This window comes from Scyliorhinus canicula, chromosome 13 (assembly GCF_902713615.1).
Source record: "Scyliorhinus canicula chromosome 13, sScyCan1.1, whole genome shotgun sequence".
Taxonomy (NCBI): domain Eukaryota; kingdom Metazoa; phylum Chordata; class Chondrichthyes; order Carcharhiniformes; family Scyliorhinidae; genus Scyliorhinus; species Scyliorhinus canicula.
This window is the reverse complement of record NC_052158.1, coordinates 124,943,937-124,965,614: the sequence shown is the minus strand read 5'-3', so window position 1 is coordinate 124,965,614 and position 21,678 is coordinate 124,943,937. Positions and strand designations below refer to the sequence as shown.

The following is a 21,678-nucleotide window of genomic DNA, read 5'->3' as shown; positions in this document are numbered from 1 at the left end:
TGGGACAACCGCCTCAGAGGTGCAATGGGGTTAGGTTGCTGCCTAAGGCCTTTCAGCACGAAGGGGCTGGAAGTTGTCTCGAACCTGCCTGGCTGTAGGACTCACATTGAATGTACACAGTAAATATAACAGGTATAACAGCCCATAGAGTGCAATATGATCTACGTAGAAAATGTGAATATCATCGTATTTTCAGTAATGAACATTTGGAAATAGTTTAGAATGTTCTTTTAGATATTCTATGATAAAAGCTTATTTTCACAAAAGGGGCCTCACGGTAGCATGGTGGTTAGCATCAATGCTTCACAGCTCCAGGGTCCCAAGTTCGGTTCCCGGCTGGGTCACTGTCTGTGTGGAGTCTGCACGTCCTCCCCGTGTGTGCGTGGGTTTCCTCCGGGTGCTCCGGTTTCCTCCCACAGTCCAAAGATGTGCGGGTTAGGTGGATTGGCCATTCTAAATTGCCCGTAGTGTAAGGTTAATGGGGGGATTGTTGGGTTACGGGTATACGGGTTACGTGGGTTTAAGTAGGGTGATCATTGCTCGGCACAACATTGAGGGCCGAAGGGCCTGTTCTGTGCTGTACTGTTCTAAAAAAAAAAAAAATAGTGACAAAACCCAGGTAATTATTTGAAATCATTGTTAGCAGTAGTATTCTTCTGATGTTCTTGTCACTTGACTTCTTTATACTTCACAGAGCTCAGGACATTCCTGCAGAATCTGCTGGACCTGCTTCACCCGGTGGAAGAATTTATCCGCAGTCAAGCTAGTTTCTCCTTCTTCACCGAGACAATCCCTAAATTCATGGAGGAAATTTACACAAACATTTTCCCATCCCAAGAACAGCATCTCTCAAAGCATGACAGAGGTACACCATCAAGCATGGGGGTTGTTATATTACAGGGGTGTAATATATATGCTACTCATTTGTCTAGCCGAGTTCTACTTAACTTGATGATAAACAGTCAAAGTCTTCCAGTTGATGACAAGTTATTTATTGAGTAACAAAATAATATACTTGTGTGAGTTCTTTACTTTAATACTTTCACAAATAGTAGAATGAACTAAGATTGATTTAAATTGATAATGAATATAATACACTGCACTCTGAGCTGGTCACACTTCTATCTTCTAGCTGCAACACACACAAAGAGAAGAATAAGAAGGGCGGGAAAACTGCTTGAGCTCTGCTTATATAGTCCCTGTTAGTGTTGCCATCTAGTGATCATCTGACTGTACTGACTGCGCATTAACTAATCATGTATTTGCATATACAGAGATCACTACGGGGGTTATCAAAGTTCATCTTAGTTTTTCGTCCAATTTTGCACCTTATTTTTGTGCACAACCAAAAAAATTACTTGAAGACAGTTTTTCCCATTCATTCAGGGGTTGTAGGCTCGGCCAACGCTTACTGTTCATCCCCAATTGCCATTGTGAGCTGCCTACTTGAATTGCAGCAGTCTGTGTGGTGTAGGTACAACCCCAGTGCTATTAGGGGGAAGAGTTCCGTAATTTTGCTCGGCAGTGACGTATGAATTGGCTGCCAGTTTTCCTGCACTCCAGCTACACCTCAAAAGGATTTAATTGGATGTAAGACACTTTGAAATGGCTTGGGGGGTCATGAAAGGCATGCTATAAATGCGTCCCTCTTTTGTTGTGGCTATTAAAGGAAACAGGTCAGAAAATTGCAGATGTGACCGTTATTGTCCAGCATTCCCTGGATCCAGGAATTGTGCTTTTACATTAGAAAATTGCAAATCCCACTCCATTATTCAAGACGGTTTGGAGACTGATGCCCAGCCAATAGTACATCTGGCCCTGATATTTACGGGATGATGTGGGTGAGGCCAAAAATGGGAAGTCCTAAAGAACCAAACGGCAGGATCTTCTTAATCTTCTCTCCATCTGAGATCTCTTCGGAAACTTTTTAAGAAACTGAATGTTTTGGATGATTGGGTGACTAGGTTATTTCCCGCCCAGCAACATGACAAATGGCCAGTCTTGACCAGGCAACCAGAAAATACAATGGCAGCAGGAGGCTGGGATTGCAAGGCCATTGGGTGGGCCGGAGGGAGATCGGCAATCATGGCTTGTGGGGGCCGGGAGGAAAATGCCTGATTGGACTGATGTTGTTGTGGGGATGGGGGGGCGGGGTCCGCTGACCTTATACATGAATCAGCATGCAGACACAGCAATCAATTGGCCTTTATTTCAAGGGCGATGAGAGTAGAAAAGTACAGATGTCTTGCTACTACTGGACAGGGCAGCGAGACCACATCTAGGATGCAATACCCCAGCCCTTCCCACTGGCAGGATCTTCCAGTGCTACCAAAGTTAATCTCCTGCTAGGGCGAGGAATGGAATTCGCCACCGACTTGGGTGGGACCGGAAGATTCCGCAGGAAGCCGCCGTGAGAAAACTCGCTGTGGGGGTGGAGTGGGGAGCCGGAGAATTCCGCACCTAGAGTGTTGTGTACAGTTTTGGTCTCCTTACTGAAGAAGGGATATACTTGCCTCAGAAACAGTTCAGAGAAGATTCACTAGGCTGCTTCCTGGGATGACAGTTGAGCAGGCTGGGCTTCTAATCATTAGAGTTTAGGAGAATAAGAGATGATCTTTTTGAAAAATGTAAGATTGTGAGGGGGCTTGACAGGGTAAAGGATTTGCCCCTTGCGAGGGAATCTAGAACTCGTGAGTGCAGTTTGGTGTCTTCCAGGTAAGACTGAGGTGAACAGGTGTCTTCTCTCAGAGGGTAGTTAGTCTGTGAAGTTCTCATTCCCAGAGAACAGGGGAGGTTGGATTATTGAATATATTCAAGGCTGTGATGAACAGACCTTTTATTTATTTAGATATTTTGGAATTTTACACTTTAGAAAGAGACCCACAATGTTACTAAATAATACCATATATAAGGATAGCGGGAAGAAAGCCTCAGCATGGACGCAGAATGGAACAGGAGAACGGCATCACGGCTGGCTCACTGGGCAAAACCAAATAATCTTGCGACTCCACCAGAAACCAAAGGAAGAACATGATAAAGTCATAAAATATGACATGGCAGGACGGTGCGCAGCTCCCATGCTGCACTACTCGCAGCCAGATCTGACGCACAGCAACAGACAATCCCCAGGACTCCTGCAGCACCGCAGGCATCAGTGACCCAACCCAGGTATCTGTGTCAGATATCAAACCCAACTGCACACATGCAAAAGCCAAGAACGGATATATCATACCCAACGCTACCAAACCAAAGAAAGTCTATGAAAATTCAAGCACTAAGGGGGATGTACAAGCACATCCACATTGCAGTCTAACCCCCATGCAGACCCGCAACAAAATCAGCATCAATAGAGTCAAAATATAATGCAGGGAGGACCAGCAGCAACAAGCCCAAGGGTGAGACCTACCAGCAACCCGCCCGAATGGCACTGCAACACGGCCGATAGATGCCTGGTGAGGCATTTTCCGCGATTTACCTGGCTCGCCACACCTCGCAAGATCAAATGCCCATTGTTGGCGAGATCAGTATTTGGCAAATCTGCATGTTAGACTGAGTAGCTAGTTCCGGGGACCCTCCCATAGTGAGTTAGGGCTTGGGGGATAGGTTCGGGGCCTCAGAGATCTCTCGCTACACTAGAGTTTTGGCGAGCAGAGCTCCACAGTGTACATAACGGGACTATGTGCAGCCTGGGCTGTGTGTTTTCCCCTTCAGCCTCCTTAAGAAATGCGAGTCGCATTTTATAGCCTTGCTATAACCAATCTTAAAACTCACTCGGGAGCTCTTCTACCACCTGTCACTGAGGACCAGGCCCAGTGCTATACCCCTTTCAGCCCTCCTCTCTCCATCTCCCGACCCCATCAGGATGGACGCCAAGCCATGCCACAGGAACTCAACTGTACGGACGTGGGCCTCCAGGAGGGACAGTGCTCTCTCAAGTACAAGAACTTCCTTGTGCGCCTCCAACACCTCCATAAAAGTACCCTGCAATTCATGGACGTGAGTTCTGACAACCTGCACCTCAGCCGAGTCTTTCAGCCAGGATGACATCTTTGTTGGCAGCCATGATTCGATGCACACAGCACAGCCAAGCCAAGCCAAAGCCAAAAGTCCACTCAGCAGCATCTGTACCAACTACAAGCAGGGCCCCAACCCAGCCTACTCCAGCCGCCACAGACAAACAAGGATCTTAGTATTTTGTCTTGGATCTTTCTTGTAAGGATATCGAGCAAACATTTATCGGGGTATAGCACAAACCATGCATCCCAAGAAAAGGTGCGCAGAGCTGGAGCCCCTGAAAATGCAGTCACTCCCATGCTCACATCACGTGACCCCCCCGTCGATAGACGGTTGATCAACAAGGAAGTTGAGGTTTATGGGGGACAGGCAGGAAAGTGGAGATAAGGCCACAATCCAATCAGCCATTATCTTATTGAATAGTGGATCAGGCTCAAGGGGCCAAATGACGTACTCCTGCTCGTAATTTATTATGTTTTTACAATCTTATTGATGATCAGGGCTAGAGGAGGCCAAAAAGCTTTCTGAGGGGGCTGGGGAAAGCAATGTTGCTCCAATGCTGGAGCACAAAGAATACTGAAAGATGCACTTACCTTGTGGAGCAGCAGCTGTCAGCTCCCTTAAGCAGTTGAGTTTCCTGATGGCTGGGACCGTGTGCACTAGTAGTAAATGCACATCATACCCCAAAATGCATTGTGTGGGATTAATTTAAATATGTTAATGAAGCATCCTCCCTCCCCCTCAGCAGGTGAAGATAATAGTGCACAGATTTCATCTCCCTCCTTGACAGCCCTCTCCCCCCTCTCAGTTAATGTGAAGGCCATTTTGACCAGAGGAAATAATGGGAACACATCATAAGATGCAAGTCCCATCATTTGTGCCTCCACAATGCTGGGGGCAAGGATTTCTGGAGGGGGGGGGGGGGCGATGTTGCTGATGGAACCGTCAATTCAGCGAACACGTGTAGTTGGATGTGAACAGAGGCATTAATACACTTACAACAGAGCCAGCCTATTCGTCGTTGAACTGCAGATGAACTGCAGGCTATCTCTAAGGCACTGATCTTTATACATCGGTCCCAGGGGGAGGAGTCCTGGGCGGAGCCAAGCGAGGAGCCCAGTACAAACTCTCACGTACTCCCAGAGCAACTCCCCCTGGTGGTCGGATAGTGCAACTGCACTTACAATGGTGGATAGTGAACATATATACACAGAGTTATATTGGCAACTATATACAGCATTGATCTTACAACGGGTAGATAACGAACATATATACATGGAGTGATATTGGCAACTATATATAGTGTGAATCACATTCACCACAGTTGCTATGGATAATGGAGACAAGGATATAATTCTTCAATTCCCCCAAAACAATTGAATCAATCGTGGGCAGATCATCTTATCGCCCCAGCCTTGCCGTTTGGAGCAATTTGAAAATCAAATTCTACCTTCCCGCTGCTCAGAGGCAGGTGGCTATTAAATAAGTGACTGTGACCCAGGAACTGGTCAGGAAGCATCAATCTGCTCAGTGGAAGTTAGATCCAGCAGCAATTCCATTGGCATTTGTGCTGAGCAGAAGAAGTGGGTTCTTATTTATAATAATAGTGTTTCTTACTCGGTCACCATTCAAAATCGAATCTATTTTCAACTCCCAGTTATTGCTATGAAGTTTATTAAGAGAAATAATAGTTTGATTGATTAATTAATGTATACATTTTAACAATTAAAAGAACAGATACAAAGAACTGGACTGAAAGAAGAAAGATATGGGCGGTCCCCAGAGACTCATTTAGCGTCAGATGTTCAACACAATATCAGCAACAGGTGAGCACAATTTTCAACTAATCGCAAATCTTATTCTTCCCGAACCACCTCTAATTTAATTTATCTCTTCTCCTGAAGGTGCTGACCTATGCTGGGGTATGTAGGGCTGTGTGGTTGTTGGGTGCATTCCTCAACCTATTTTTAAAAAATAAATTTAGAGTACCCAATTATTTTTTTCTTTTCCAATTAAGGGGAATTTAGTGTCACCAATCCACATAACCTGCACATCTTTGGGTTGTGGGAGTGAAACCCATGCAGACACGGGGAGAATGTGCAAACTCCTCACAAATAGTGACCCGGGGCCAGGATCAAACCATGGTCAGTAGGCAGCAGTGCTAACCACTGTGCCGCTGTGCCGCCCTGCTCTCCTCTACTTGACCCAAAGGGATTTCCTTATGTGTTCACCTAAATGGTGGATGTCAGTAGGTTATTTAATCTTGTGGGACATCAGAGCAGAGCCTGATCTTGTTGGATTCTAAAGTGGTTCAAGGAGAATAGGATGAGAAAGGAGCTGAGATAGCCCTAATCTCATTGAGTGGAAGAGCAGGTTCTAAGGGACATATACCTTCCCCAGCTCCTGTTTGTTATGTTCCTGCGTCCTTTTATGATGTTCACACAGACTTACTTTCCATCTGAGGTCATTGAATAGTGATAGGAGATAAATCTCAAATGGGTTTTCCCCTTCCTTCTCTGGTGATCCGGAGACTCATATTGTTACCCCAGCTAAATCAACACAGACTGATAATTGTTACACAGACTGATAATTGTTACCCAGGCAAATTCAACACAGACTGATAATTGTTACACGGACTGATAAATGTTACCCCAGCTAAATCAACACAGACTGATAATTGTTACACGGACTGATAAATGTTACCCCAGCTAAATCAACACAGACTGATAATTGTTACCCCAGCTAAATCAACACAAACTGATAATTGTTACATGGACTGATAATTGTTACCCCAGCTAAATCAACACAGACTGATAATTGTTACACGGACTGATAATTGTTACCCCAGCAAATTCAACACAGACTGATAATTGTTACACGGACTGATAATTGTTACCCCAGCTAAATCAACACAGACTGATAATTGTTACACGGACGGATAATTGTTACCCAGCTCATTCAACACAGACTGATAATTGTTACACAGACTGATAATTGTTACCCCAGCTAAATCAACACAGACTGATAATTGTTACACAGACTGATAATTGTTACACAGACTGATAATTGTTACCCAGCTCATTCAACACAGACTGATAATTGTTACACAGACTGATAATTGTTACCCAGCTCATTCAACACAGACTGATAATTGTTACCCCAGCTAAATCAACACAGACTGATAATTGTTACCCAGCTCATTCAACACAGACTGATCATTGTTACCCAGCTCATTCAACACAGACTGATAATTGTTACCCCAGCTAAATCAACACAGACTGATAATTGTTACACGGACTGATAATTGTTACCCCAGCTAAATCAACACAGACTGATAATTGTTACACGGACGGATAATTGTTACCCAGCTCATTCAACACAGACTGATAATTGTTACACAGACTGATAATTGTTACCCCAGCTAAATCAACACAGACTGATAATTGTTACCCCAGCTAATTCAACACAGACTGATAATTGTTACACAGACTGATAATTGTTACCCCAGCTAAATCAACACAGACTGATAATTGTTACCCCAGCTAAATCAACACAGACTGATAATTGTTACCCAGCTCATTCAACACAGACTGATAATTGTTACACAGACTGATAATTGTTACCCCAGCTAAATCAACACAGACTGATAATTGTTACCCCAGCTAAATCAACACAGACTGATAATTGTTACCCAGCTCATTCAACACAGACTGATCATTGTTACACAGATTGATAATTGTTACCCCAGCTCATTCAACACAGACTGATAATTGTTACCCAGCTCATTCAACACAGACTGATAATTGTTACCCCAGCTAAATCAACACAGACTGATAATTGTTACCCCAGCTCATTCAACACAGACTGATAATTGTTACCCCAGCTAAATCAACACAGACTGATAATTGTTACCCCAGGTAAATCAACACAGACTGATAATTGTTACACGGACTGATAATTGTTACCCCAGCAAATTCAACACAGACTGATAATTGTTACACGGACTGATAATTGTTACCCCAGCAAATTCAACACAGACTGATAATTGTTACACGGACTGATAATTGTTACCCCAGCTAAATCAACACAGACTGATAATTGTTACACGGACGGATAATTGTTACCCAGCTCATTCAACACAGACTGATAATTGTTACACAGACTGATAATTGTTACCCCAGCTAAATCAACACAGACTGATAATTGTTACCCCAGCTAAATCAACACAGACTGATAATTGTTACCCAGCTCATTCAACACAGACTGATCATTGTTACACAGATTGATAATTGTTACCCCAGCTCATTCAACACAGACTGATAATTGTTACCCAGCTCATTCAACACAGACTGATCATTGTTACACAGATTGATAATTGTTACCCCAGCTCATTCAACACAGACTGATAATTGTTACCCAGCTCATTCAACACAGACTGATAATTGTTACCCCAGCTAAATCAACACAGACTGATAATTGTTACACGGACTGATAATTGTTACCCCAGCAAATTCAACACAGACTGATAATTGTTACACGGACTGATAATTGTTACCCCAGCTAAATCAACACAGACTGATAATTGTTACACGGACGGATAATTGTTACCCAGCTCATTCAACACAGACTGATAATTGTTACACAGACTGATAATTGTTACCCCAGCTAAATCAACACAGACTGATAATTGTTACACAGACTGATAATTGTTACACAGACTGATAATTGTTACCCAGCTCATTCAACACAGACTGATAATTGTTACACAGACTGATCATTGTTACCCAGCTCATTCAACACAGACTGATAATTGTTACCCCAGCTAAATCAACACAGACTGATAATTGTTACCCCAGCTAAATCAACACAGACTGATAATTGTTACACGGACGGATAATTGTTACCCAGCTCATTCAACACAGACTGATAATTGTTACACAGACTGATAATTGTTACCCCAGCTAAATCAACACAGACTGATAATTGTTACCCCAGCTAAATCAACACAGACTGATAATTGTTACCCAGCTCATTCAACACAGACTGATAATTGTTACACAGACTGATAATTGTTACCCCAGCTAAATCAACACAGACTGATAATTGTTACCCCAGCTAAATCAACACAGACTGATAATTGTTACCCAGCTCATTCAACACAGACTGATCATTGTTACACAGATTGATAATTGTTACCCCAGCTCATTCAACACAGACTGATAATTGTTACCCAGCTCATTCAACACAGACTGATAATTGTTACCCCAGCTAAATCAACACAGACTGATAATTGTTACCCCAGCTCATTCAACACAGACTGATAATTGTTACCCCAGCTAAATCAACACAGACTGATAATTGTTACCCCAGGTAAATCAACACAGACTGATAATTGTTACACGGACTGATAATTGTTACCCCAGCAAATTCAACACAGACTGATAATTGTTACACGGACTGATAATTGTTACCCCAGCAAATTCAACACAGACTGATAATTGTTACACGGACTGATAATTGTTACCCCAGCTAAATCAACACAGACTGATAATTGTTACACGGACGGATAATTGTTACCCAGCTCATTCAACACAGACTGATAATTGTTACACAGACTGATAATTGTTACCCCAGCTAAATCAACACAGACTGATAATTGTTACCCCAGCTAAATCAACACAGACTGATAATTGTTACCCAGCTCATTCAACACAGACTGATCATTGTTACACAGATTGATAATTGTTACCCCAGCTCATTCAACACAGACTGATAATTGTTACCCAGCTCATTCAACACAGACTGATCATTGTTACACAGATTGATAATTGTTACCCCAGCTCATTCAACACAGACTGATAATTGTTACCCAGCTCATTCAACACAGACTGATAATTGTTACCCCAGCTAAATCAACACAGACTGATAATTGTTACCCCAGCTAAATCAACACAGACTGATAATTGTTACACGGACTGATAATTGTTACCCCAGCAAATTCAACACAGACTGATAATTGTTACACGGACTGATAATTGTTACCCCAGCTAAATCAACACAGACTGATAATTGTTACACGGACGGATAATTGTTACCCAGCTCATTCAACACAGACTGATAATTGTTACACAGACTGATAATTGTTACCCCAGCTAAATCAACACAGACTGATAATTGTTACACAGACTGATAATTGTTACCCAGCTCATTCAACACAGACTGATAATTGTTACACAGACTGATCATTGTTACCCAGTTCATTCAACACAGACTGATAATTGTTACCCCACCAAATTCAACACAAACTGATAATTGTTACACAGACTGATAAATGTTACCCCAGCTAAATCAACACAGACTGATAATTGTTACCCCAGCTAAATCAACACAGGCTGATAATTGTTACCCAGCTCATTCAACACAGACTGATAATTGTTACCCCAGCTAAATCAACACAGACTGATAATTGTTACCCCAGCTAAATCAACACAGACTGATAATTGTTACACAGATTGATAATTGTTACCCAGCTCATTCAACACAGACTGATAATTGTTACACAGATTGATAATTGTTACCCAGCTCATTCAACACAGATTGATAATTGTTACCCAGCTCATTCAACACAGACTGATAATTGTTACCCCAGCTAAATCAACACAAACTGATAATTGTTGCACAGACTGATAATTGTTACCCAGCTCATTCAACACGGACTGATAATTGTTACACAGATTGATAATTGTTACCCCAGTTAGGTTCAATGGCAAAGCTATCATTTCTCTTTGTGGTGTTAGAGCTTCTGTAAAACGCCCACATGGTAACCACTTGTTATCATGGTGATAATAATGGAATGTGGTGACAGTACGACTATCCTGTTCATTTCTGTTGTATGTCAACTCTGCTAAATTCTACCCCTGAGAACAGGGGGTGGGATTCTCTCAGGCCGAGCCAGTTCGGAGAATCGGAAATCGTGACAATTTTTTGCGCGATGCCGGTCTGACGCCGTTTCGTGATTCTCACAACCAGCGAAAATGGCGTGATTGTGATCGGCACCGCGCTGCCCAGAGAATCGCCCGAGGGGGTCCGTTCATCGATTCTCAGGGCTCCTGGGGTTCTGCGGCACAGATAGGCCGAAGTCCTGCCGCCGCCGCCATTCTAACCTGCTAATAAATATCGTCAGGCAGCCAAACATCATAATGTTTGGGCACCATCCAGGTATGTTGGCCGCCGTGGTGAGATCTGCTGCCCTGCATGCAGCCCTGTGGCAGCATCAGTGCAGGCAGCTCAGAGAGGCTGCGGCAGCGGCAGCTGCAACAGAGGCGCAGCCTGCAACAGAGGGACAGGCTGCAGCAGGCCAGCTGGCACCCGCTTAGGCTGCAGGGCCGTCCGCCCGACGGGTGCAGGAGGAGGAGGACGACAACAACAAGGGCAAGGCACAGGATGAGGATATCGATGTGGATGAGGAGCAAAAGGAGGAGGAGGTGGTGGTGCCAAGGAGGCGGAGGCGCCCGATGAGGCCTCGTGTCTACCGGCGCCGCATGTCCTTTGAGGACCTGCCGAATAGGGCATACAGGAGGAGACTCCGGATGAGCCTGGAAACCGTCTCCCACATCTGCCACCTGATGGCACACCTGGCACTGCAACAGTGGGAGGACATGCTCTCCTGGTGGCCGACAAGGTGACGGTGGCCCTGAATCTTTATGCCACGGGATCGTTCCAGTCGCTGAGTGGGGATCTGTCCGGCATCTCCCAGCCATCGGCGCACCGGTGCATCCGTGCAGCGACGGACGCCCTGTATGACATCGCGGACCGGTACATCCAGTTCCCCATGGACCGCGCCCACCAGGATGCCCGGGCAATGGGATTCGCTGTCGTGGCCAGGATAACCATGGTACAGGGGGGCGATCGATGGGGTGCATGTCGCCGTGCGGCCACCAGCGGAGAACAAGAAGGGGACCCACTCCATGAACATTCAGGTAGTCTGTGACCACCAGATGAAGATCCTGCACTTCTGCGCCCGGTACCTGGGCAGTGTACATGACACGTTTATCCTGGCACAATCGCTCATCCCCACCATGTTCGAGGGACCCCCCCCCCCCCCACCGGCTGAGGGGCCAGTTGCTGGACGACAAGGGTTACTTGGTGCGGTCGTGGATCATGACGCCTATATGGAGGCCACAGACCGACGGGAGAACCGCTACAATGAGGCCCATGCAGCCACCAGGAGTGTGGTCAAGAGATGCTTTGGGCTTCTGAAGATGCGCTTCAGGTGCCTGGACCACTCTGGAGGGGCCCTCCAGTACCAGTCGGAGAGGGTCGTCCACATCGTTGTGGTCTGCTGTGACCTCCACAATGTAGTGTAGCAGAGGGGCGATGTGCCGGAGGAGAAGGAGGAGGCAGAGGGCGAGCCCGAGGGAGGGGCCGCCTCTCCGGATGGGGAGGAGGGGGGATCGACAGGACATGGGCAATCAATGCAACATGGGGGCTGGATATGGATGCGAGGCTGCACAGCGCCACCGGCTTGGCCAGCGAGCACGCGAGGCATTGATCGCCACACGTTTCACTAATTAGGGGGCATGGGGCTCGCTGAGCAGGGGCATTGGCACCACTGTACCGCACCACCTCACCACCCTGCACCCCCACCTCCCACAACACCCATGAGACGCACCTCCCACACCACCCACCACCCTTAGCTCCCACACCACCACAAGCACCACACCCCTTTATTACACATCCACTCGGCACAACGGGCTGGGCTCACACGATTGCTGGTGGAAGCGGGTGTGATCGATGCCATGGAGGATGATGACAACCTGCTCTGCGATGAGCTTCAGCTCCAAATCGTTAGACACTGTCTGACTCATGGCCACAGTCACACCCTCCACCTGGGTGGTTCCTGAATGTGCTGGACACTCCATCACATGGCCATGTTGAATCGGTGGCTGCGGGGTGCCGCGGACGTCCGGGGGGGGGGGGGGGGGGGGGGGGGGGCTCAACGTTCCATTGCCCCTCAACCACAGTGGCACCCAGTCCCCCAACCGACCCCGCTGGCATCAGGTATTGCACAGAAGCAGCTTGCATTGGTGTAACAGTGAGTTTAATTAGAAAGGTTACGCACACGTGCCCTAGCCCTTATAACTAAACTGTGCCCTGCACATGTGCCAACTTAATAGGTGTCTAACTTCCTGGCATTACGGGCCCTACGTTTCTGTGCCTCCCCAGATGGTACTGCAGCAGTGGAGGCGGATTGCTGAGACTCCTGCCCTGCGACTTGGCTCCCCGTTGGTGCTCGTTTCCTGGTGCGGCCCAGCTTGGGTGGGCCAAGCTGCTCAGCAGGCGTGCTTGATGGTGTGGAGCAACCGTGGTCTGCCCACTGCCCACCAGATGCACCAGGGACGGAATGGGGGAAGTCCGAGGTGCGGCGGTGTTCCAGAACCTCTTCCTCCCTCGGGGTGCCCGATGGCCGATGGGCCTCTCTATGGGACAGGGGTGTGAGCGGAGACAGGCCCTGAGGCACCACCGACACCTGGCGCTGTCAGTCCTGGAGGCCCGCTGTGGTATCGACCAGGGTCCTAACATCAGCTGTGATGGAGCCCAGGGAGTGGGTCATCCTGTCTGGGACTATGCCACCTTCCTCTGGGCTTGTGCGATGCCATCCAGCATCTGGCCAATGCTGCGGATACTCTCAGCGATGGCCTGCAGAGGCTGGGCCTTGGCCTTCTGAGGCTGGGCTATGGCCTACAGAGACTGGGCCTTGGCCTGCTGAGACTGGGCCATGGCCTGCTGAGACTGGGCCATGGCCTGCTGAGATTGGGCCAGCATCTGGGCAATGCCGCCGATGCTCTCACTGATGGTGTGCTGGAACTCGGCCAGACTGGCACATGGCTGCCTGTGAGAGGGCAGTCCTGTCCTGGGCCACGGGTGGCGCATGCACAGGAAGCCCCACGCCTTGCATAACCTGATCCATGGCCGACACCATTGCCCCATTGCCTCCAACGCGGATGCCACCCGTGTGGTGTCGGCCTGGGTGGCAGCCTTGACCGGAACCACTCCCTGCTCCTGGACGTGGATGGATTCCTCCTCCTGAGTCTGCAGCAGCTGGAAGCCGGCCGTCATCCCGTTGTCTAATCCCTGGGTGTCTGACTGCATCGGATCTATTGGTAGGTCTGGAAATTCCAGGAACCCGGGAACCGTCTGGACGGCAGCCGGTTGCTGTGGCCGGTCTGCCCTCCGACCGTCTGGCCCCTTGGCTGCTCCTACCTCCACTTGCTATACCGGTACGGCTGTGTGGTGCGCACCAGTGGGTGTCCCAGAAGCCGCATCACTAAAGTTCCCAACCTAGGTGATAGTCTCTGAGATGGTGGAGGGTGTGGGAGACAGCAGTGACGCATCGGAGCCAAAGTCAAGGGTCTCCTGCATCGAGCCTTAGCCCGATGTTCCTTATGTCGCCCCCATCTGAGGGTCACTGTCCGTTCTGTCCGTCAGCTGGGTCGCCGTCCTCTGTGCGTCACTGTCCTGGGTCACCGTCTTCTGTGTGTCAGTGTCCTGGGTCACCGTCCTCTGTGCGTCAGTGTCCTGGGTCACCGTCCTCTGTGTGTCAGTGTCCTGGGTCACCGTCCTCTGTGTGTCACTGTCCTGGGTCACCGCCCTCTGTGTGTCACTGTCCTGGGTCACCGTCCTCTGTGCGTCAGTGTCCTGGGTCACCGTCCTCTGTATGTCACTGTCCTGGGTCACCGTCCTCTGTGTGTCAGTGTCCTGGGCGTCCGTCCTCTGTGTGTCAGTGTCCTGGGTCACCGTCCTCTGTGCGTCAGTGTCCTGGGTCACCGTCCTCTGTGTGTCAGTGTCCTGGGTCACCGTCCTCTGTGTGTCACTGTCCTGGGTCACCGTCCTCTGTGTGTCAGTGTCCTGGGTCACCGTCCTCTGTGTGTCAGTGTCCTGGGTCACCGTCCTCTGTGTGTCACTGTCCTGGGTCACCGTCCTCTGTGCGTCAGTGTCCTGGGTCACCGTCCTCTGTGCGTCAGTGTCCTGGGTCACCGTCCTCTGTGTGTCAGTGTCCTGGGACACCGTCCTCTGTGTGTCAGTGTCCTGGGCGTCCGTCCTCTGTGTGTCACTGTCCTGGGTCACCGCCCTCTGTGTGTCACTGTCCTGGGTCACCGTCCTCTGTGCGTCAGTGTCCTGGGTCACCGTCCTCTGTGCGTCAGTGTCCTGGGTCACCGTCCTCTGTGTGTCACTGTCCTGGGTCACCGTCCTCTGTGCGTCAGTGTCCTGGGTCACCGCCCTCTGTGTGTCAGTGTCCTGGGTCCCATTCCTCTGTGTGTCAGTGTCCTGGGTCACCGTCCTCTGTGTGTCAGTGTCAGGCTCACCGCCCTCTGTGTGTCAGTGTCCTGGGCGTCCGTCCTCTGTGTGTCACTGTCCTGGGTCACCGTCCTCTGTGTGTCAGTGTCCTGGGCGTCCGTCCTCTGTGTGTCAGTGTCCTGGGTCACCGTCCTCTGTGTGTCAGTGTCCTGGGTCACCGCCCTCTGTGTGTCAGTGTCCTGGGTCACCGCCCTCTGTGTTTCAGTGTCCTGGGCATCGTCCTCTGTGTGTCAGTGTCCTGGGTCACCGTCCTCTGTGTGTCAGTGTCCTGGGTCACCGTCCCCTGTGTGTCAGTGTCCTGGGTCACCGTCCTCTGTGTGTCAGTGTCCTGGATCACCGTCCTCTGTGTGTCAGTGTCCTGGGTCGTCGTCCTCTGTGTGTCAGTGTCCTGGGTCACCGTCCTCTGTGTCTCAGTGTCCTGGGCGTCCGTCCTCTGTGTGTCAGTGTCCTGGGTCACCGTCCTCTGTGTGTCAGTGTCCTGGGTCACCGTCCTCTGTGTGTCACTGTCCTGGGTCACCGTCCTCTGTGTGTCACTGTCCTGGGTCACCGTCCTCTGTGTGTCAGTGTCCTGGGTCACCGCCCTCTGTGTGTCACTGTCCTGGGTCACCGCCCTCTGTGTGTCAGTGTCCTGGGTCACCGTCCTCTGTGTGTCAGTGTCCTGGGTCACCGTCCTCTGTGTGTCAGTGTCCTGGGCGTCCGTCCTCTGTGTGTCAGTGTCCTGGGTCACCGTCCTCTGTGTGTCAGTGTCCTGGGTCACCGTCCTCTGTGTGTCACTGTCCTGGGTCACCGTCCTCTGTGTGTCACTGTCCTGGGTCACCGTCCTCTGTGTGTCAGTGTCCTGGGTCACCGCCCTCTGTGTGTCACTGTCCTGGGTCACCGCCCTCTGTGTGTCAGTGTCCTGGGTCACCGTCCTCTGTGTGTCAGTGTCCTGGGTCACCGTCCTCTGTGTGTCAGTGTCCTGGGCGTCCGTCCTCTGTGTGTCACTGTCCTGGGTCACCGTCCTCTGTGTGTCAGTGTCCTGGGTCACCGTCCTCTGTGTCTCAGTGTCCTGGGTCACCGTCCTCTGTGTGTCACTGTCCTGGGTCACCGTCCTCTGTGTGTCAGTGTCCTGGGTCCCGTCCTCTGTGTGTCACTGTCCTGGGTCACCGTCCTCTGTGTGTCAGTGTCCTGGGTCACTGCCCTCTGTGTGTCAGTGTCCTGTGTCTCTGTGTCGGTGGAAGGGCTTCCTTGCCGCCTGCCCTCCCCGCCGTGGCGTGCGGACCTTGGGGCCTCCGGACCTGACACTGGTTGTGGGCGAGGGACGCCAGACGGGCTGGGACCATCGGCGGCAGGTTCTGGAAGACAGAAGACGGCATGTATCGTTAGACAGGCGACTGGGGTGAGGGGTTGGAGTGGGGGGGTGGGGGGAATGGGGTGAGGGGATGGAGTGGGGGGGAATGGGGTCAGGGGGTGGAGTGGGGGAATGCGGTGAAGGGGTGGAGTGGGGGGAATGGAGTAAGGGGGTGGAGTGAGGGAGGGAATGGGGTGAGGAGGCGGAGTGGGGGGGGAATGGGGTGAGGGGGTGGAGTGGGGGGAATGGGGTGAGGGGGTGGAGTGGGGGAATGGGGTGAGGGGGTGGAGTGGTGGTGAATGGGGTGAGGGCATGGGGTGAGGGGGTGGAGTTGGGGGGAATGGGGTGAGAGGGTGGAGTGGGGGGAATGGGGTGAGGGGGTGGAGTGGGGGGAATGGGGTGAGGGGGTGGAGTGGGGGAATGGGGTGGGGGGGGAGTGGGGGGAATGGGGTGAGGGGGGGTGGAGTGGGGGGAATGGGGTGAGGGGGGAATGGGGTGAGGGGATGGGGTGAGGGGGTGGAGTGGAGGGAATGGGGTGAGAGGGTGGAGGGGGGAAAGGGGTGAGGGGGGGGGGGGGAATGGGGTGAGGGGGTGGGGATGAGGTTGAGGGGGTGGAGTGGGGGAATGGGGGGTGAGGGGGGTGGAGGGGGGGAAAGGGGTGAGGTAAGGAGTGGGGGGGAATGGGGGTGAGAGGGTGGAGGGGGGAAAGGGTGAGGGGGGTGGAGTGGGGGGAATGGGGTGAGGGGGTGGGGAATGAGGTGAGGGGGTGGAGTGGGGGGAATGGGGTGAGGGGGTGGAGTGGGGGGAATGGGGTGAGGTGGTGGAGTGGGGGGGAATGGGTGAGGGGATGGGGTGAGGGGGTGGAATGGGGGGGATGGGGTGAGAGTGTGGAGGGGGGGAAAGGGGTGAGGGGGTGGAGTGGGGGGAATGGGGTGAGGGGTGGGAGTGGGGGGAATGGGGTGAGGGGGTGGAGGGGGGAAAAGGGTGAGGGAGTGGAGTGGGGGGAATGGGGTGAGGGGGTCAGGGAGTGGGGGAATGGGGTGAGGGGGTGGAGTGGGGGAATGGGGTGAGCGGGTGGAGTGGAAGGAATGGGTGAGGGAGTGGAGTCGGGGAATGGGCGTGAGGGGTGGAGTGGGGGAATGGGGTGAGGGGGTGGAGTGGGGGGGTGGAGTCGGGGGAATGAGGTGAGAGGGTGGAGTGGAGGGAATGGGGTGAGGGGGTGGAGTGAGGGGAATGGGGTGAGAGGGTGGAGAGTGGGGGGAATGGGTGAGGGGGTGGAGTGGGGGGAATGGGGTGAGGGGAGTGGAGTCGGGGAATGGGGTGAGGGGGTGGAGTGGGGGAATGGGGTGAGGGGGTGGAGTGGGGGGAATGGGGTGAGGAGGGGGAGTGGGGGGGGAATGGGGTGAGGGGGTGGAGTGGGGGGAATGGGGTGAGGGAGTGGAGTGGGGGGAATGAGGTGAGGGGGTGCAGTGGCTGAGGAATGGGGTGAGAGGGTGCAGTGAGGGGAATGGGATGGGGGGGTCAGTGGGGTGAGGGAGTGGAGGGGGGAATGGGGTGAGGGGATGGAGTGGGGGGAATGGGGTGAGAGGGTGGAGTGGGTGAGGAATGCGGTGAGAGGTGGAGGGGTGGAATGGGGTGAAGGGGTGGGGGTTCAGTGTGGTGAGGGAGTGGAGTGGGGGGAATGGGGTGAGGGGATGGAGTGGGGGGGAATGGGGTGAGAGGGTGGAGTGGGGGGAATGAGGTGAGGGGGTGGAGTGGGGGGAATGAGGTGAGGGGGTGGAGTGGGGGAATGGGGTGAGGGGGTGGGGTGGGGGGGAAGGGGGGTGAGAGGGTGAAGTGGGGGGAATGGGGTGAGGGGGTGGAGTGGGGGGAATGGGGTGAGGGGGTGAAGTGGGGGAATGGGGTGGAGTGGGGGGGAATGGGGTGAGGGGGTGGAGTGGGGGGAATGGGGTGAGAGGGTGCAGTGGTTGGCAATAGGGTGAGGGGGTGGAGTGGGGTCAGTGGGGTGAGAGGGTGGAGTGGGGGGTTTTGCCGTCCTCCTGGGGGGGTGGGAGGGAGGCTACTTTCACATGTGTGGGTGTAGGTGTGGGGTTGTGCGAGGGGCACGTCTCTGTGTACTCGCCCTGGCTGTCCTGGTCAGTTTGTGCATCTTCTTGCGGCACTGTTTGCTGGTCCGTGGGGTGTGCCCCACTCTGCCGACGGCATTGCCCAGCTCCCTCCAATTACGCTGGATTGTGCTGCTCGGATGGCAGGGTCCCCGTCTGGGGCACAGGATTGCCCTCCTCACCTCGACCGCGTCCAGCAGTTATCGAGGTCATGGTTCCTGAACCTGGGGGCTGCACGGCGGGTGGCGGCCATCTAGCGGGTCTCGGCCACGGCGCCTGTCATTTACGTGTCCCGCGCATCCGACGGCGGTCTGGCATCACACCTCCCATACTTCTCGTGGCACCCGTGCTGGCCCCATTTACAGGCCTGAATCGCTCCTCAGAGTGGCCCATTCACGCTGTCGTAAAATGCTTTCAACCATAGTTTTTCATTCTATGAAATGCTTTAACTTATTTGTAGGTCAATGGGAGCAAAGAAAGGTTGTTCTCCCAACACAATATCTGTCTGCTTGACATTAACTTACACCAAAAATGTTACTTTCCTGAGCAATAATTTGTGCAAATTTAACGATCTTGTACATAAATTATTTATTTTGTAGCCTTCGGTCTATCATAAAATAGCTCACGGTTTCTATTTGGTAAGTAACCGTGTGCTTAACAAAAACGCATGTACTTCATTTGCTTGAATTCCTCTCTTTTCAAGAACTGTAGAAATGGGAACAATAGATGTTCAAGCCTTGTTCAAAGATATCGGACCAGATTTGGACAACTGGATCAATCACTTCACTGAGATCACGGAAAGCTTTCGGCCTGCGGATTTCGCTGATGAAGAAAAGGAACAGGAAAGTACAGCCAGTAAAGAAAGGCAATTCTTTTTCCAGGTATGACATTACAGAAATTTGCAATCCCAGCTCTCCAGTTATATTAAACGCATGAATAATAGTGCAAATGTTGAGTACTGGCAGGAAACTGATTGTAGGTATAGGCCACTGGCAACATATTAAATTTGTGTAGGGGATCTACCCAGCTCGCAACATCTAACGTGATCTCGCGAGACGTTGCGATGTAAATCCCACCCACTGTGGGCTCAGCAAATCTGCACATTAAAGTGAGACAGCTGGTCTCACTTCGAGGGCTCCAGAGATCGTGACCATTTTTTAAAGTGCACAAAATGGGGCAATGTGTTCCCCACTGTGGCCCCCTACCTGACACAAGTGCCGTTTTATAGCGTTGTGTTTCTCAGTACTGCGAGGGCCCGGGGAACATGCGGCTAAACACGCTCGCTATGGGACTTTGTTCCCATTTAGTAAACTCCCGCCCATGCTTTAGGGAAGAAAATCTGCGATCCACACCCAGTCTGGTTGTACGTGACTCCAGTACCACAATAACATAGTTGACCAATGACTGCAGCAGTGGCCTAACAAGTCACTAAATTGTATCAAACTACTCGTAAAGACTAATGCGGTTGCCGAGGAAGGGCCATCACACCTTTTCAGGATAATTAGGGTGTGAACTATAAATTGCAGTCCTGTCAGTGACTCTTATAGCTTAAGAACAAATCAGTGAAGGTGAAAACGAAGAGAGATTTATAATGACAGCTGAATTGTTGCCTGCTGTTTTGCACTATCAATGCTAAAATTGATTTCCTCAAAAATTTACATTAGTCTAAATTTAATTTAATTAGTCAAGTGCAATCAGCTCTTCACAAATTAATGCCAACACTGCCTGATAATAATATTTATTAGTGTTACAAGTAGTTAACATTAACACTGCAATGTAGTTACTGTGAAAATTCCCGAGTCTACCACACTCCGGTGCCTGTGACACTAAGTACACTAATTTACTTTGTGTTATAGATCCCGGGTGGTAAATCATCTCTCGAGCACTCTAAATTCTGCATCCATCCTGAAAAGCGTGCAGTTTCATGGAATTATTCTATGTTATAATTCCATGTACAATCTCTGAGCAAGGTTCACAACTGGGACAGGAATGATTGTATGTACTTAGTGGAATACTTTATACATAGCTGAGGAAAGAGTGTTATCATTAACAAGCTATCTCTTTTATGGAAATATGATCCAATCAAATCTGATCGAATTCTTGCCATTACATTACATAATAATCTAATACATTTTTTAATTATGGTACAAACGTGTATTAGGTTAATGCCCTGTAGTTTCTTTTCCATAGTGAACGGTATGGCTAATGCGAGAATAATATACTTGGAATAATCTTTCAATACTATTTTGCAGAAGGAAATCTGGTTAAATCATGATACACAACCCATCATATTCATCTTTCTTTCTATTCCAGCGTAACACCTGCCAGAGTGTTCATTAGAGAAATGGTTATTGTTGTTAGTCACAAACTGTCACAAATTGGAGCGCATTCTGGGGAAGGTGGGACCTGTACAAGCAGGACGGGTTGCATCTGAACCAGAGGGGCACCAATATCCTGGGAGGGAGGTTTTCTAGTAGTCTTCGGGAGGGTTTAAACTAAATTGGCAGGGGAATGGGAACCGGATTTGTAGTCCAGCAACTAAGGTAGCCGATATTCAGGACGCCAAAGCGTGTAGTGACGCAGTGGGGAAGGTAACACTGACAAAAGAGAGTACTTGCAGGCAAGGAGATGGGATGAAGTGTGTATACTTCAACGCAAGCAGCATCAGGATAAGGTGGGTGAGCTTAAGGCATGGATCGGTACTTGGGACTACGATGTGGCGGCCATCACGGAAACTTGGATATAGAGGGGCAGAAATGGTTGTTGGATGGTCCCTGGTTAAAGATGTTTCAAAAATTATGTGAGGATGGTAAAAGAGGTGGGGGGGGGGGGGGGGGGGAGGGGTGGCATTGTTAATTAGAGATAGTATAA

The 21,678-nt window shown here is 50.2% G+C and overlaps 1 protein-coding gene across 1 annotated transcript in view; it reads left to right on the top strand.

Moving 5' to 3' along the window:
• Positions 1 to 21,678, top strand: part of prss56 (serine protease 56) — a 77,078-nt gene that overhangs the window by 43,981 nt on the left and 11,419 nt on the right. The window contains exons 11-13 of the mRNA XM_038817443.1: positions 695 to 865; positions 5,747 to 5,840; positions 19,511 to 19,688. Coding sequence (XP_038673371.1) covers positions 695 to 865; positions 5,747 to 5,840; positions 19,511 to 19,688 — 443 coding nt within the window. The remainder of the gene's footprint in view (positions 1 to 694; positions 866 to 5,746; positions 5,841 to 19,510; positions 19,689 to 21,678) is intronic.